At 31.7% G+C, this 17,538-nt stretch overlaps 1 protein-coding gene across 2 annotated transcripts in view; it reads left to right on the top strand.

The window, feature by feature from the left end:
- KLHL1 (kelch like family member 1) overlaps window positions 1-17,538 on the top strand; it is a 415,568-nt gene that overhangs the window by 158,842 nt on the left and 239,188 nt on the right. For both annotated transcript variants that reach the window (XM_003257428.3, XM_003257427.3), the window contains one exon: window positions 3,555-3,691. In XM_003257428.3, coding sequence (XP_003257476.1) covers window positions 3,555-3,691 — 137 coding nt within the window. The remainder of the gene's footprint in view (window positions 1-3,554; window positions 3,692-17,538) is intronic.

Here is a 17,538-nt window from a genome sequence, read left to right as displayed (position 1 = left end):
GCTCCCTTCTTAGCCTCTATTTTTTTTGTTGGAGAAGTATAATATCTGTTATGCAATCAAATTTTACTGTAGATGGAAAATGCAGGAGAATGTTTTGTTTGACGGTTCAAACAAAAATCAGCCAATGGAAATTGACCAAGAGATGACCCAGTTGTTTAAAGTATTAGAAAAGGGAAAAAAGTAACTATCATAAATAATTCAAAATATTTATAGGAAAAGATAGGTAACAATGAATAAAGCAATCGGGAATATAAAGACATTCGAGAAAATTCAAGTGATTAGAAATTACCTAAGGTAAAGCAGAGAGTAAAACAAAAATTGAGTGTAAAATGAATTAAGATTGAACAGTCTCTGTAGCATTCTCAGTTGTTGAACCATATATGCAATTTGAGTCCTAGAATGTATCAGAGTTAATTTGGTGAAAATATGAGTAATTATTTGCAGATAATTTTCAGAATTTGATTTAAAAAGATCCATCCACTGCTCCAGGAAGCTCAGAAAAACATATGCTGAGTAAATATTAAGTCCCACTTATAGCTAAATAACTAAAACCCTAAGATCAAGAGAAAAAAGTTAAAAATAAAGGACAGATTACATCAGAAAAACAGCTGTAAGAATGAAAGCTAGTTTTCTATAACAAACAAGGTGGTCTGGGTGCAGTGTCTCATGCCCATAACCCCAATACTTTGGTAGGCTGAGGCAGAAGGATTACTCAAGGCCAGGAGCTCCAAACCAGCCTGGGCAACATAGCAAGATGCTGTCTACAAAAAATTCAAAAACTAGCTAGGCATGGTAGCACATACTTGTGGTCCTAGCTGCTTGAGAGGTGGAGGCAGAAGAATTGTTTGGGCCCAGAAGTTTGAGGTGCCAGTGAGCTAAGATCATGCCATTGGACTCCAGCCTGGGTGACAAAGCAAGAGCCTATTTTTAAAACAAACAAACAAACAAACAAACTGCCAAACAAAAAAAATTCCAACAGTGGTGCCTAATTGATAATGAAATTCTATATTTCAAGTTCAAAAAAAATCACCCTAGAATTGTATATCATGTGTAAATAACTTTTAAAAGATACTAGACATGCAACTAAATAAGTCTTCAGATAAATGAAAGCTGTATTTTTTTTATTTTTTGCCTTCAGACTTACAGTACAAGAAATAACTAAAGATATTTCTTCCAATATTGATACCAGATTAAAGCCAACTTCAAAAATGAATGGAGAGCATCAAATATGGTGGAAAAGGCAGTAAATTTAAATACATTTTATGTTCTTTTAGATTTTTGACTGAGCAGAAGGGGTGTTTTATGTTGCAAATTTCGTATGATATCCATGAAGGTAGAGTGTTATTGGTTAATGTGATCTCTAGACAAATTTAGCAAATATCCGTGCAGGGGCCAAATCTGCTGTGCAGCTTGTTTTTGTGTAGACCATAAGCTAAAATTCATTTTAGAATTTTCAATTGATTGAGTTTGTTTTCAAGGAGAATATGCAACAAAGACTATGTGTAGAATTTTCAACGTGTAAAATATTTACTATTTGGTTCCTTATGGAAAACAAAATTCTGGTTGCTGCCATAGAGCAACCACTTTAAACACACATATGTGTGCATACACACATGTGAAAAACATGTCAACATAATGAATGACATGAAATAATTACTGTACAAAGATTAATCCAAAGAACAAATAGAATAAAAACAAATATAAATTGGTACAATTAAACCCAAATGTAATTTTGTGAAAAACATAAATTAGACATTTTAGAACCCATGCTGGGTGAGGTGGCTTGTGCATGTTGTCCCAGCTACACAGGAGGCTGAGGCAAGCAGATCACTTTGAGCCCTGGGGTTCAAGGCTGCAATGAGCTATGATCATGCCACTGCACAATATCCTAGACAACAGAATGAGATACTGTCTCTAAAAAAAAAGTTGAAATTATAAACAAATAAATAAATGTTAGGCTCTAAGTAAAGTGAAAAAAACTTTGGAAAATTTAAGATGCAAAACTGAATATATGAAGAAATAAAGAACTTGAATAACCCTTGTGACTTAGTAAATAATGGAAATGATATTAGGAAAGTCTTCTTCAAAATAGCTGAATGTAAATGGTTTTTCACATAATTTCTGAAAGATCTTAAAGAAAAAAGTAATTGCTTTATTCTAAAAGTTGTTACACAAAATGAAAGAGTTGTAGCTCCCAGCTCATATTATGAGTCTACTATAGCCTTGATAAAAATCAGATCAGGAAAATACAAGAAAATAAAATTTGAGATTTATTTATCTCATAATTATACTTGAAAATATCATAATTTTTTTCATTCTAAAATATAATTAACAACATTATAAATTTTAATACACAAATATTATAAAAATTGTTTGCAAAATTAGAAATTAAAGAGGTTTATCTGACTTAGTAAAGCTTATATTCCAAGTATATTCAGCAGGCATCATACTGAAGAGAGAAACTTTAGATGCATTCCTCTTAACACAGAAAAAAAACACAAAATGCCTCTGGGACAGAGGAACTGTTTAACACAGCTGTAAGGAAAGAGAAAGAAGAGGAGTCATACAGAATGAACAGGAATAAGTCAAAAGAATATAACTTGCAGATGATGTAGTCATCTACCTAAATGTAAAAAGAAATAGCAGAATCAAAAGAACTAGCAAACATAATTCACCAGATGTACCAGATAAAGGATGAATCTATGAATTTCTCAATTAATAAATTCTAACAGAAAAACCAACAAAAATAGAATAAAAAGTAGATAGTATACAGAAAGCCAACAAAATTGTAACAATATAAGAATCAACTAAGAATCTATATAGCAATTTTCAGGAAAACTTTAAAATTGAAAAGGAAACAAAGTATCCTGAATATAGGGATAGATATTTTATACTTTTAGATGGAATGAATTTATATGAAAATTATGTCAAATCTCCCCAAATAGAATAGAAAATTAATGCATTTTTAAATCAAAATGCTTTAGGAATTATTTTTAAAACTTAAAAAGTTACTTAAGACTTGAAAGCCTAAAACTCTACTTATGAAAGAATAAAATGTTGCTAATAGTTAAATTTAAAATATTAAAGAAAGGGATTTGCCTTATCGGTTATAAAGACATATTTATAATTTAAAAATACTATTTTATTGGCACAAGAACAGGCAAATAAACAAAACATAATAGAAATCTCACCAACAGATCAATATATGTTATGCGTTCAAATTCACGATAGTTCAATAGGGAAAGTTAGCATGGTGAAAAGTGGGTCATTACATAAAGAAGACTATAATGTATTATTTAAGAGGCCTGAAGCCCTAAATGTGAAAGACAAAATATTGTTGAAGTGATAGAAGAAAATGTATGAGAATGCTCTATTATGAAAAGTTAGGGGATTTTTTGAATCAGTTTTGTAAAGTACAACTCATGAGGCAATAAATAAAATGCATTAATTGATTGATCAATAGATTGATTTTGTGCTCTGCGTTGCATTCTGGTTGACACAGTGATTTTCTCCCTTACATTCAAGACCTAAATTAGAACCTGTGACTCTTTCAGGCTTGTTCTGAGTTCAGTCTCCGACTATTTTGCGGCCATGTTTACAAGTGATGTTTGTGAAGCCAAGCAAGAGGAGATCAAAATGGAAGGCATAGACCCCAATGCTCTCTGGGACCTTGTCCAATTTGCATATACAGGTATGGCAAAATAATTATAACATCATACTGATGTCTTATAAATTTTAGCTCATTTCCTTTAAGTACAAGATTTAAAGCTTTTTTAAAAAAAATTTCTGTATTTTTTCAGTTGAAAACTATTTAGTAGATCAAAAATCAGACTAACTTTTTATTGTCACTGAAATTACAAATGTACATATGTATACATATACATTTCGTTCTTCCACAAATGATTTAAACTGGCTTACATAAATAAGTAAATAAGTAGAACCTGGGAGAGAAACAGGGTGGATACAAATTATTGAATAATAATTTGTTTATGTCCATGTTTGCTTAGGAAAGAAAAGAGATTCTAATTGTCTTTTCTTTTGGAAATGATGGGTTCAAATAAGTTTTTTCCCTGGAATGTGTTACTTTAATGTAAAAATTTTCACAGAATCTTTAATGTGGACTTGACAAATCATTTGAAATGGACAATAAAAATACTTAGAGTTGTGCAAATGACATTTTTGAAGTTTTTTTTTGATCTACTATGTTGACATTTTCTATTAATCTTTTTATCATGTTATTAGTGCATTCAAATAATTTTGCCATTGTAGCAAACATTTGTTGACTGTTACTCAATATACAAGTATTAATTGTATATGTAGAGAATAAACTAATAAATCTGTGTATTGCCCTCATGAAGCTCACAGACCAAATGAACAGAAGATGTAGATGAGGACATAAATGTGATATAATGCCAAATGTTAAGAGAGTTAGAAGGCATAAAACACACAGAGCATTATCAGGGTTTACACTTTTTAATAATTATTTACATTTAGCAAGAAGAGGAGGACATAAAACCTTGTGAAAGAAACCAAGGCAGACAGTATACATTGATGGTTTGGTTTGTGTATTATTTCTTATAAATGGAATGTGGTTGATTTTACCTAAATTCTTAATACTGGTGTGAGATGAAGAAAGGCAGGCTCTGGCCTAGTTATCAAAGCAGCAGGAATGTAGTTTAAGGAGTTTTATTTTTACAGCATTTCTGCTAATAGAAAAACAAGAGGTGACATTGTGAAGATCAGCCCCTGGAGTCCAAACACCTGGAAACTAGAAGGACTCTGTCCTCTTTTAGGATTTCACTTGTATTGGAGAAGGATTTGCTAACACTAAGATAACACTCAGTAAAAAAACCTTCCTGAAAAAAAAAAAAAAAGTACACATGCTCTGGCTGCTTAATCTCAAAGCAGGAATGTGAAGAAAACACTTACACATTTTTTGGTCTTAATAGTTTTAGAGTAATATCTTGATAAAGAGAAAATCGTACTAGGCAAAATTAAACAGGTAAAGAAGACTTTATTCAAGGATATTGCGTTAGGAGAGAGACCCAAACTCAGTCTGAAGTTTACTGAAACGAAGGAAGGGAGGATTTTTAAGTGTCAAGGTCAGAGGGAGAGCACAGGCCCATCTGTGTTTGTTAATTGGTTTTACTAAAGAAAAAGTAAACTTTCTCATCTTTGCGAGAGGATAGTTTTACGACTTGAAGCAATTTGTTCACCCAAGTTAGACTTCTACTCTCCTCCAGAAACTGGGGCATAGAAGAGGTATTTCCCTTGATGTTTATATTTCAAAGATACAATGTTCAGGCCTTTGGGGGAAAAAAAAGTTACTGGGTTATAAAACTAGCAAACTAGCAAGAGGTTTTTTAAAAAGACTTAACATCTCAAAGGATTAGAGAAAAAATTACAATTCCATGTTTTCTTTTAAATGAGTAGTCTGAAAAAAGAACGGTCAGCATAGAGTCAGGAAGAATTCTGTCCAAAGTTTAGTGAAACTGAGGCCAATATTAAGACCATATGGGTCAATTTCAATTTGCATACAACCTGAAACAGTCATATGGAGGAATATTGACCTCTGAGCCAAGAGGTAGCCAGCATAATTACATTATTGTTTCCTGGAAAGGGAAGAATCATAAAGCTAACATTTTAGGAATCCTTCCAGCAACTAAAAGACATAGATGTAACAACCTAACACTTCCAGGCTCCATGGTCTGGCAGTCTTGCATTTCCTGTGTGCAAAACTAGGTCAAAAGACACTCAGCATCCTGCTGTACAAAGTTGGAAGGTGTTTCAAAGCTCCCTGCTGAATGTAATGACCCAGATTTGGCTCTGCTTGTAGAGGGCGGACAAGATATAAAAATGCCTCTCAGCTGCCACTGCCACTTTGGCCTGTGCTCCAATACCTTAAACTTTTAGTTGTAAGTTTACAGAAATGTGTTAGATGAGGAAAATATTTATCAGGTATTATTGGAAAAATTGCAGGCATGACATAAGGCAAGTATCTTGCTTTTTGTCATATACAGTGTAACGAATTATAACCATAGAAAAGAACAAGTGATCAGTTGTACAGAAAGGGAAGCATAGGAGGTAAAACTGCACTATCTACCTAACTCACCAGCTAACTGATATCTAAGACTTTTCTTTAAAGAAAGCTAAAAATAAATATATTCCAGAAAACAGGAAAAAAATGAATGAGTGGGAATAGATGTAAAAGTCCAGCCATTTGAGAATATGTATTTTTTTAATATTAAGGTTTGAGAGGGTTTGGTGAAACTAAGGAGGATCAACTATGCCAATGACTGATAGTTAATTATTAGCTGTAGAAGCAATGTGTTTAATAGAGATAGGTCAGAGTGCTTTTAAATGATTTCAACATATAACATTTTATGAACTCTGAAAAATATGTAAGATTTGAAGGAACCAGATGTAGGTAATTTATCTTATTAACTTAGAAATTAAGGGCAAAGTACATGGATAAAGCAGGCTTAGAATGAATGTTTGAGATAAGCTTCAATGATTGTAGTTTATAATCTTTGATTGAAAAAATAACTTTTATAGAATTTTATATAGTAAAAAGTTGTACATATTAAGATATGGGAAACACTCTCCCTATTTAACTCATCCAACATTTGTTACCTGCAGTAAAAAATTAGATGAGAAGCAATGAGATCAAGTTTTTCAGAGAAATTCAGTAAGAACTAAAGCAAACATGTAGACTCATTATTATTATTATTATTATTATTATTATTATTATTATTATTATTTGGTAACCGGTAAGAATGGCCTTGGTATCACTGAGAGACAGCAATGGTGATAACAGTTCAAAAGAAGTTTCTTAAAAGAAAAAAATATACTCATGAAAAGGTTAATACTTAGCAATATGTACAATAGAGTAAAAACCCAGTAAGGTCTTCGTGTAAAAAGAATTTTAAAAAAATAATAATTCTTGGAACTATTTAGGATAATGATGAGGTTGTGAAAAAATGATGACTACTTTTAAGGTATGAAGTTAGTTTCTTTACTTAAAATAAAAGACAACATAAGGTCAGTTTTTCCCACATTTTAACAGCACAGAAATGGAAAGAAAATTTACACTGGTGTTAGAGAAATAATTATAACTTAATATGAAGTTCATGTCATTTTTCTAAATTCTTAATTAGCAGTATAAGCAATTTCAATTTTTTTTTCTTTTAAGATTTTCAGTTGGGTTTTCTTCACCGTTTTCTACTGGAAAATCTGCTTGTGATCTTAGCCATTTGTAAAGAGCAAAGGCCCATTTTAGCAACAGTGTGTGTTATAAAGTGCTGTTTTATAATTGGTATCTTAAATTGTAAATAAAATACTTAGCTGGAATTCAGATTATATATCAGTACTTATAAAATTGTATATCAGTTTTTCAAAACCAAATCATAATTCTGCTAACAATATTTGAGCACTTATGGCATGAAGAGGGTCACAGTGTGTATTAGAAAAAGACACAATGTAAACTATATATATCAATGCTCCTTAGCTTACAATGGATTTATCTGGATGTGCTATCCTCTTTGTAAATCAAGGAATATAGTGAATGCGTATCACTTTCATGCCATCATAATGACCAAAAATTGAAAGTCAAACCCTGATAAGTCAGGAACCATCTGTATAAAAAACTGATAGAATACAGCTTAAAATGTCATAAACCTTTAAACAAATCTGGCAATGCACAGGATTATATGGAGCAGGGCATAATGCAAAAGCTCTTTACTTTTGTTTTTAAAAGTAGTAAAATCTATGTATCACTATCCACTTGTTGGCATTCTCAGTTTAGATGTGTCAAATTGACTTAAAAACAGCTTTGTGAGCATTTTCCTGTGCCTAATGCAGCTCCTGTTCTGCAGTTCCGTTTTTCTATTAGGTTGAATAGAAATGAAAACTGAGATATTATCATTTAATCTTCAATAAGCCTTTGATTTGGCAGGGTGAAGTTAATGTTATTCAGGAGTTATTGTATGAGTCATCCTCAGAAGCATGAGGTCAGAGATGAAAAGATAATTAGGCCATACAATATCTTATCACTATATGTTCAAATCACCTAGAGAAGTAGCAATGTCTAGAACTTCAGATATTCCGTCCTGAACATTATACATTTTACAGACGAACATTTTTCTATGCTAAGCATGTACAAAGCAGAAACACCAAAATATTTTTTGAAAATTACATACTTCATATTTCAAATAAGCATTTGTAAAATCTTCTTGAGATAGATCACAAATGTGTTGGTCTGTTTTAAATTAATATGAGGACACAGATATATATTCAAAGCCTCTAAATTTCTTAATGCTGCCCAATCAATGAGGTAAAAGTAACCTTGAAATGATCAATAGTAAGTTGTTAACTCTGTTACTGGATTAGGAACATCAGAACTTAAATTGACTGGTATTGTCTCTACCAGATTTGTGTACTTTTATAGGGTATCAGTTATGATAGGAGTTCCTTGAAGTGACTCATAGCTGTCTTGCTCTCAAAATAGTTTGAGTAGCTTAAACTGACTATCATATTGCTATATAGTGGTTCAGTGCAGGTTTGGTTCATAGTTTCTCCCCATCTAATGCTAGTTCCCTTTAGGTGGCAATGGTGCCTCACAATTTAAGCATATTAATGCCTAATGGTCTTTGTCCTGTGAATGCATGGAGCAACTCTCAAGTTTTACTATATATATATATATATATGTCTACTATGTACTATGCCTTATGATGGGGTCTGAAAAACAATATGCTGAATTATACATGTTCCTTACCTTTAAGAGCCTTCAAATTTAGCACTAAATACAACTTTTTGTTATCTTATTTTGGTTTAAACATTTTTTTGTTTTATATATATGTATATATATATATCTCAAATACATATATATATATATAAATATATATATCTCCTAGTATTTTCTCATTTAAGAATGGAGCAAAACAATTTTTGATAACAACAAATATTGATTTTGAATCCACTTGCACACACATTAGGATTTCAATCACAGCCAAAAATGGATGCTCACATTTTGAAAGGAAAAGAAAAACTATAATATATTTGGAAAGGATGCACTGAGGTTCACTATATTTTAAAGCTGCTCTTAGACTGATAGAAATTTCCTCCTAGTTTATCTCTTACATAGTCTCTACTATCGTGACATACTTGAAAATATACTGTGTTCATTGATGTATAAGAAAATAGAGTTCTAACAAATATGGGAGATGGAATTGCAGAGTTACTAACAAAGTGTCAGGTCCTGTAGAGAACTGAAAAGGACAAGGTTTAAATAAAGGAAACTGTCCATCTAGTAGTGATATTAAGAAGAGGGTTAGGAAATTAAACTGCCAATGGCAGACCTTTAATCATATTGAAGTGTTAACTTCCTTGTAAAAAAATGTTGTGTGCCACTGAAGTTAAAGTCTTTGTACATGCTAAGAAATGTTAAGATAGCTTCTGCTTGCTGCCAAACATTTGAATGAAATAAATACACATACATAGGGGCTGAGATGTTTAATGTCCTTCTTTAATATTAAAAAGTGTAGATCAGCCTGGACTTTACCATTTAAACTCCCTTCAGAATTTTTATTGTAATTAAAAGTAAATTATTGTTTCATTTTTATTACTGGTTTAATTCAAGTGGCATGAATTATGCAAGCACATTAGTACATTATTAGTTTTAAACTTAAGGCTTTTACTAGATGGAAAATTCTATTCTCGATTTAAGAAACTGAGCCTTCAAAGACTGGTTTTATGTATTATTATTGCCCATTATTTAAAAGTGTTGATTTAAGCAATTTTCAGGGGATATTTAAACAACCTGTATACTCAGTAACAAAATAAAAGTAATAAAAATAAAATAAATAATATAATTTTATATCACCATCAAATCCTTACCTTTCCATCATTTTAGCAAGAAACCTTGTTTCATTTGTGCATATATATGTTTAAAATGTGTGTGTGTGTGTGTGTAAAACATTTAGTACTATCGTATGAAACTACTTTGGGAAAAAGTATTGTGCCAAAATAGACAATAAAAACGATTTCAATTTTGTGACTGTTATGCAGCTCTTTGTTGTTGTTATTGAACAGTGTTTTGGCTTTGTGCCATGGGGCTTAATAGAGAGACTGCAAAAGAAATAGCTAGGTGACTTTTAATATTTAGGAGTAAGGGTTATGTATCTACCACAGTGTAAGTTACAGTCATTTTCTGGGTTTTGAAGTAAGAAAAATCTCTTGGGTCCCATAACCAACTTTACTGCCTTAAACAATCTGTTTGGATTTTATTTTATTGTTGCTCTCAGTCTTATAATTGGTTTCATTTTCCTTTACTTTGTGAGAAGCTAAGAATTGAATTATGGAATTGAATTCAATCACCATTTTTCCAAGTGTTCCGGGTGCCTGCTATGTATTTTCCTACTTTAATCGTAAGGTTCACTATATTTTCTTAGGATTTTTCCACCTGTACTTTCAAAATACTTATACACCTTATTCCTTTGTATTTGTAAGTGTAGTGTGTAGAACTTAACACTAGATATCCAGGACTTATTTTGTCCTTCACTTGAATTGATACGCAACTACCACTCAGTGTAATGTGGGCAGCCCAGTGTTCATTCTGATCCTTGGACATTTATTCTAATTGGCATGCACCTATTTCTTGCTTCTCATTAAGTACTTGAAATATCTCTTGGGCTTCTCCATTTTACAGTTATGGATCTTGGTCAAATTACTTAACTTTATGAAGTCTTAAGATTCCTTAAATGTAAAAAGGGAAAATAATAGTCTTTAAGTGAGAGGGTTATTTTAAGGAGCAAACTTGTATAATTAAGCTAGTTTAGCATAAAGTTTAGCATGCAGCAAACACTCAATTATGATGATTATTCATAATGTGTGATTTTATAAGTTTTTTCAAATCTTTTTCACAATCCTTCATAAGAATAAAAATAACCTCTGAGAACTGGGAGAGGATATTCACTTTGCTTATCAATCATTTATTAATTTCGAGTCCAATTTATTATATGTTTCAGCATTATAATATGTTTTTTAATTCAGATGTATGATTTGGTATACATGTATAATGGTGCATTTTTTAAACAACTAGCTTATAATTTTGCTACCTTGTGTATTTGAGATGGATTTTTATTGTGTATTATATTCATGATTTTATCATGTTTTATCTTAATTAGTCCTTACAGCAACATTCTGAGAAAGGTAGGTAGTCAATATCATACTGCCAGATACAGAAATGGCATCTTAGCTTACATGTCAACAAAATTATTATAAGATGTAAAATCATGGCCTAATTTTTCCATGGACATTTTGACATCTTCTCTACTAGATCTTGAGTTATTCAACATTCTGTCTGCTTAATATGAGAGGCAGCGCTGCTCATAATTACTTATGTCATTGTCACATTGAGTGAAAAGCATGACCTTCCATTGACCTAGTAACAACTGACATCATATATTTTTTTCTTACAATTAATATTGTTGTATATCAAATCATGAGTAGCCTGAGGAAGTTATATAGATGATACCCAAATGGAGAATTGTGATTGATGCTTCTTAGCACTATTTAAAATGTCATCCTCAGACTTGCACATTCATAATTTCATAATTTTAAGTCTAATTTTATTTTATTATATTAATCTGAAGAAGAATCATAAAAATATTACAACATTCAATTATTAACATTTTCAAGAGCTTTCCATGCAAATCTTAGCTATGCCTCGCAATATTAAACTTTATCTTACAATCAACTAAATTGAATCAACTGAAGCACCGATTTCCTAAATGTTTTTAAATAATACCTATCTTTGAAAACATTATTTTACTTCAGTTTTGACTATTTGTTTATATCTTCCATTTAAAATTTGGTAGAGCTGATATGATTTGCTGATAGTACGGGGGGAAAACAAGCAAATAAAAACAAGCAAAACAACCCTGTCATTGCACCCTTCTTAAGACTTCTGTAAATTACCACTTAGCCATTTTTAATGAAGAGTCCACTTTCCTATTATGCTTGGGAAAGGATACTTATAATGGGAACGCGAAGCACTTTAATTTTAAACACTTTGTCTCCCTCGGTTGAAGGATGCTAAGTGCAATCCAACCAGGAAAACACATTTTAGCTGGAAGCGAACTGCATGCTGAAGTTGTTCTGAAGGAATACCTTGATCACTGATTCCTTTGGACTGTGAACTTGAGTTTTCATCTCTGCATATTATAGCTATTATTTCACTCCTGTCACAATACTCAACCAGAGAAAATGTCCTAGCCAAATGGCACTTACATGAGTCTGATGAATCTGTCCCACCCCATATTTTCTTCTCTAAAGAAATGTTTAGGTGTGGTGAGAGGAGAGGATAATGCAGGATAAAAGTCAATAAAGAAATTCTAAAGACTGGTAATGGGATTCAGTCTTACAAGAAAAAAATGTAAAAACTGTTTTGCATTTGTCTAAAATATAAGTTTATTCCCGATAGATCCATGCCTGAAAAATGTAAATACTACTTGGAAATATATGCCATTGATTATTTTCATGTGTTTTCCTGGGTTATGCACTCTGCTTTCTGATTAATGAGCATTTTGGTTAACTGACAAATTTGACTAATTCAAAAATGATGTAATAGGACATTTTTGAATAATTTTTACAAATTACTATTTTATTTGCCAAATTCAGTTAAACAAAACATATTTAGAACCTTGTAACCAAACCCCCTTGCTTACATTTATTTCACTTAAGTTTTCCACATCTTAAGATGGCTTCAAATTGCACTATCCAACAGGGGAAATAACAGTCACATAACCTATGGCATAACTCAATGTGCTTGGATAGTGTTTTCAGAAAGAATTTCATACTTACCAGAAATTCTGTATCCGTATGCTCCCTCGGCAGCACTCTGTAACTATTGCACTTACAGTTCACTGGGGCTAAGAAATATTGATTTTAAATATGGATTGTGAGATGTGAAGATTTCAAGAAAGGCATGAATGTTTTTGCAGTCAGAAAATAAAAGTGGTGGTCTTTAAAAATGACCCATAATGGTAGCAGCAAGGTAAGGAGGTAACATATGAAGCGTATTTTGGAAACCAAGATGGAGCCTCATAAAAAATTACCTGTTAAACAAAAATACAAAATCTCTGTCAACACAGAACCTCAAGAATAAAGAGGAAGTGGGTATGGTGGCCTCACAGAGGGTAGGATGGTAGAACTCCCAATCTGGGCAGAATGTGAGATAAACTATTAAAACTGCCAACTTTTTTCTTTCTACATCAAATCCACCAGAGTTACTGAATAAAATATTTAAACATCTCAAGATGGAAGAGCTCTGCAGATAACTTCAATATAACCTGGTTCTACAGAAACGTGTTCCTACTAACTTGTTAACATCTGGCCAGCAGAAGTTGCCTTCTTTTATACTTACCCCTTTCTATCTCCCTTCTAGTTTCCTGATGATGTAGAATATAGAGGAAGAAAAAAAAAATTAAGCCACTTACATAAGCCACCAAGTTATAGCTTTTATCTTAGTTTTATTTCTAAATATCCATGATGTATGAGATTTTATAAGTCAAATAAAAAATACTTGGAAAGGCATTCAAATTCAAATCAAAACAACTATAGTATAATTTTCACAATAAGCAAATGTCTTAAAACTCTGTTTGTATTCATAGAAATGACATACCAATTAGTTTTTCTTCTCAGTCACCAAGACAAAGGGGTAAGCATAATCAGTTATATTATAAACTAAAGGCAAACATTTTCCTCACCATAAACATGGGTGTTGTTATATTAAAATCTGAGACAAATATTTCATTTGAGTATTCAAAATATTCTAAATATACATATAACACTGTATGAGCTACTTTAGACATCTTCAGTATTTAGCCAAAAGTGGATGTAACAACGAATTATAGAACTGTTGCTTCTGTGGGCTGATTCAAGTTCAAATTATTTTGTCCAGGAGCACAAGTCTCTAATACTTTCATGCATTAAGCAACAGAACATTTAAATCTGAAGATCAAACTCAAATGGGTTCAAGGTACAATTAATTTAAAGGAAATTGAATTATCTCTGCCGAATTCAAGAGTATATGTTCTACATAAAGGTATCCTAAATTAAAATAATGACCAAAAGAACATATCTGTGATAAGTCTGGTGCTTAGATATTCAAATTATGTTACTAAAGTAAAGATTTAAATAACTTCTATGACCATGAGTTAATCATTTTTTTTTACACTGTTCTTACAATCAAAATTTCCTCGAGTGTTGCATGACATGCTATTTTAGGTTAAACTCCATGGAAATTAGTGACAGTAGAAAAAATCTATGGAGTTGATTAGGGACAGTCATAAACTATAATAAATTTGAAGATAAGACATGTACTCTATTGTTAAAGTTGAGGGAGCTTAACACCTGTGCATCGATGTGAGTCAAGGGAATGTTGCTTTTACTCTGAAAACAATACCTTGTTCTCTTCAAATGATGGATATGTAATTAGAGTAGCTTTAAAGCAATTTAAGTAAATTTGAGCTACTGGAATGTTTAGTTCTTACCTATCATGCAGTGGACTTTTATAGGAATAAGGTGGACAGAGAGAAATAGAACGAATAATGGCTTGTATTGTCACAGCTACTTTTGAACTGCTCTTTGCATAGCTTTTTCTGACTTTTCTAAGAGTTTCTCTTGAACTCTGAGATGTAATTAGTACTCAAAAAATATAACCATGTCTTTCTTGTGGCTGGAAGGCATGTATGACATGGTTTACAGATTAATTAGCTCTAGGATTATAGAATTTCATGGGTAGAACTTGTATTCTGTTTTCTAAAATCAGTTTGCTGTTATTTTTAGAAGACAACTAGGATTTTCTCTCTGACGAGAGAGAGGAGGCCAGAGTGCCAATAAAGTGGTACAAATTGGCAATAAGGAATAATTTTGACAGCAAAATTCTAAATTGCAGTAAAATTTAAATTTCATTGTTAACTGTTAAAAATATGTGTAAATTGCCTAAACTAAAATCCCTTTAACTCTCCTTCCTTTTTTGAAACATTTATTCAAAAAAATCCTGTGAAATGACTGATATAAATAATTGAATACACCAATAAATGATGGAGAATAGACAAATTTCCCACGTAGAAGAATTCAAAAGTATTTATGCCAGCTATTCCACCGTCATGGAGATAGAGTACAACTTCCCCCTCCGTAAGTGTAGGCTGTGCATAGGGACTTTCTTCCAGAGAGTACAGTATGTAAAGGTACTAAAGAATAACATTACAGTGGAGAAACCTGACATACACTACCTCTGCAAGTGATGAAGATGACTATCACCAGTGATAAGTCATGTTGATAATGTTTCTTAAATAGCATGTGATGAGACAGAAACTTTATTCATAACCCTAGTCTAATAATAACCAGCAAAATATCAATTGAAGAACATTTTATGAAATATTAAATTAGTACGCCTCAAAACTGTCAAAGTCATTAAAAAAAGGAAAGTCCGAAAACTTCCACAGCCAAGAGTTGCCTAAAGAGACAGAATGAGTAAATGAGATGTACTATTCTGAATGGGATCCTGGAACAGTAAAAGGACATTAGGTAAGCAAAGAAAAGAAATCTAAGGGATGTGAAGGAAGTACACATTTTAGTTAATAATAATGTAACAATATTCATTAATATAACACATATATCATACAAATGTAAGATTTAATAATGGGGGAAACAGTTATATGTTATATGGAAAATCGCTGTACTGGCTTTGCAATTTTCTGTAAATCTAGAAGTATTTTCATATAAAACTATATTTTTAAAATACCTATGAGTTACTAAAAATGTCAATTTTAAGGTTTGAATTTCTAGAGTGACATTGATACTGTTTCTTCTTCAATGTAACAGAATGATGGCAGATAAAATTTAATTTACTTTGTGAATTTTATAGGCAGTTTTTGCACTTTTCTGGTAGAATGCACATTTCTAAAACAATACCTTTGGAAATATACATTTTCAATATAATAGATTTTGTAGATGAAATATGGATACTCTGTGCATTTGTTAATAGGGGACGATGTGTCTAATAAGAAATAGAACCACATTGATACATATTCTTCTATAAACTTCACTTTTTCCTTCCCATTCTATTTTACATATTTTATGTCAATGCAGTATAAATTCAAGTATCTTATAGAAAAACAGAGTTTAAGTCTACTCATACATACTTGGAAGATTTAGTGGCCTTAGCATTTACTTAAGGTGTAATTGTAGATAAATGTAGCACACCTTATGGGAACTCTATTTAAAAAGTATTCCCCATTTAGTCCCCCAGTTGAATCAGAGGGTGACTCCAATTTTATAAGCAGTTTATAGGATCAAAACCAATTATTTGTATTTCACCCCTTTCATGATGATTGAGTTAGGCATGATTATGTGACACAATTTTTGCCAAGGCAGCATGGAGAAAAATTTCTGGGGATTCTTTGGTAAAAGTTTCTTCACTGATGTAAGAGATAGATACATAAAGAAATAGTTCCTCTTCTGCTACGTGCTTTCCTGTCTGAATCTGAAATCTGAAACTATGGCAACTATGAGAGAAATTGAGGAAGTCACTTGAGGAGATGGCTGTTTCCTGATGATGTGTTGACCCTCTCAATTAATTAACTCTGGAGACCAAGTTCCTCTGGACTTGCTAATAGAGATTATAAACATTTCATTTTTATTTGAAAACAATCTCTAAAAGTTGGCTTTTATTAGAAACAACGACTTCTTACATATATCAAGTTTAATATGGCTATCATGTATTTTTAAGCCAGTTTTCTATGGCATCTAACTAAAAACATGTAGGTTTTCCCTTTTTGTAAGCTTATTTGAGAACAGTTATGCCTTGAAATCAACTGTGAATGAAAATGTAGAATTACTTTTCTTTCCATTAGCAGTTTTCATGCTTTTTTAAAAGTTAACTTTTAAGTCAAATACTTGGCTACTTTTTGCCTTTTTACATCTAGGTCTGGCCGAGCAATGGCTAGGTTATAGATATAAAGAAATACAGCATGCATGAGGTAGCTTAATTTGTGTGCATTGAAGCTTGACACTGGCTAATATGCCATTTGTGCCTTCTGACTTTAACAAATAGATTCTTTCATTGGATATAGTCCAAGTTTTAGAAAATAAAATATTAAAACTCTTTGAAAAAAACAATGGTTATAATACTTAACCTCTAAAGCTAACAATAAATAAAAATATTATTCTACATATATCTTGTGAAAATTCTTTTTTTTTTTCTTTTTTGGGGAAATGAGAGATGCTCTGAAAAAATCTGTCTGAATTATTATGAAGTGTATTATTATCAGGGGTTTGAATTTAGACTGAATAAATATGTTTCAAGAAAATGTCTTAAAAACCCTGTAAGTTATTACGTTGACATACTGCCTCTGAATCTTTTTTCAAGTGTTTATCTGGGAAGGTAAAAATACACACGCATATAAAGAAATATAGTAATATACTTTTCCAATATAAATGGTCAATTATACACCATTTGCCTGAACACCCAAG

The sequence above is a fragment of the Nomascus leucogenys genome, chromosome 5 (genome assembly GCF_006542625.1).
Source record: "Nomascus leucogenys isolate Asia chromosome 5, Asia_NLE_v1, whole genome shotgun sequence".
In the NCBI taxonomy this organism is placed as follows: Eukaryota; Metazoa; Chordata; class Mammalia; order Primates; family Hylobatidae; genus Nomascus; species Nomascus leucogenys.
Note: the sequence above shows the minus strand (reverse complement) of the source record. Positions and strands in the feature narration are given on the sequence as shown.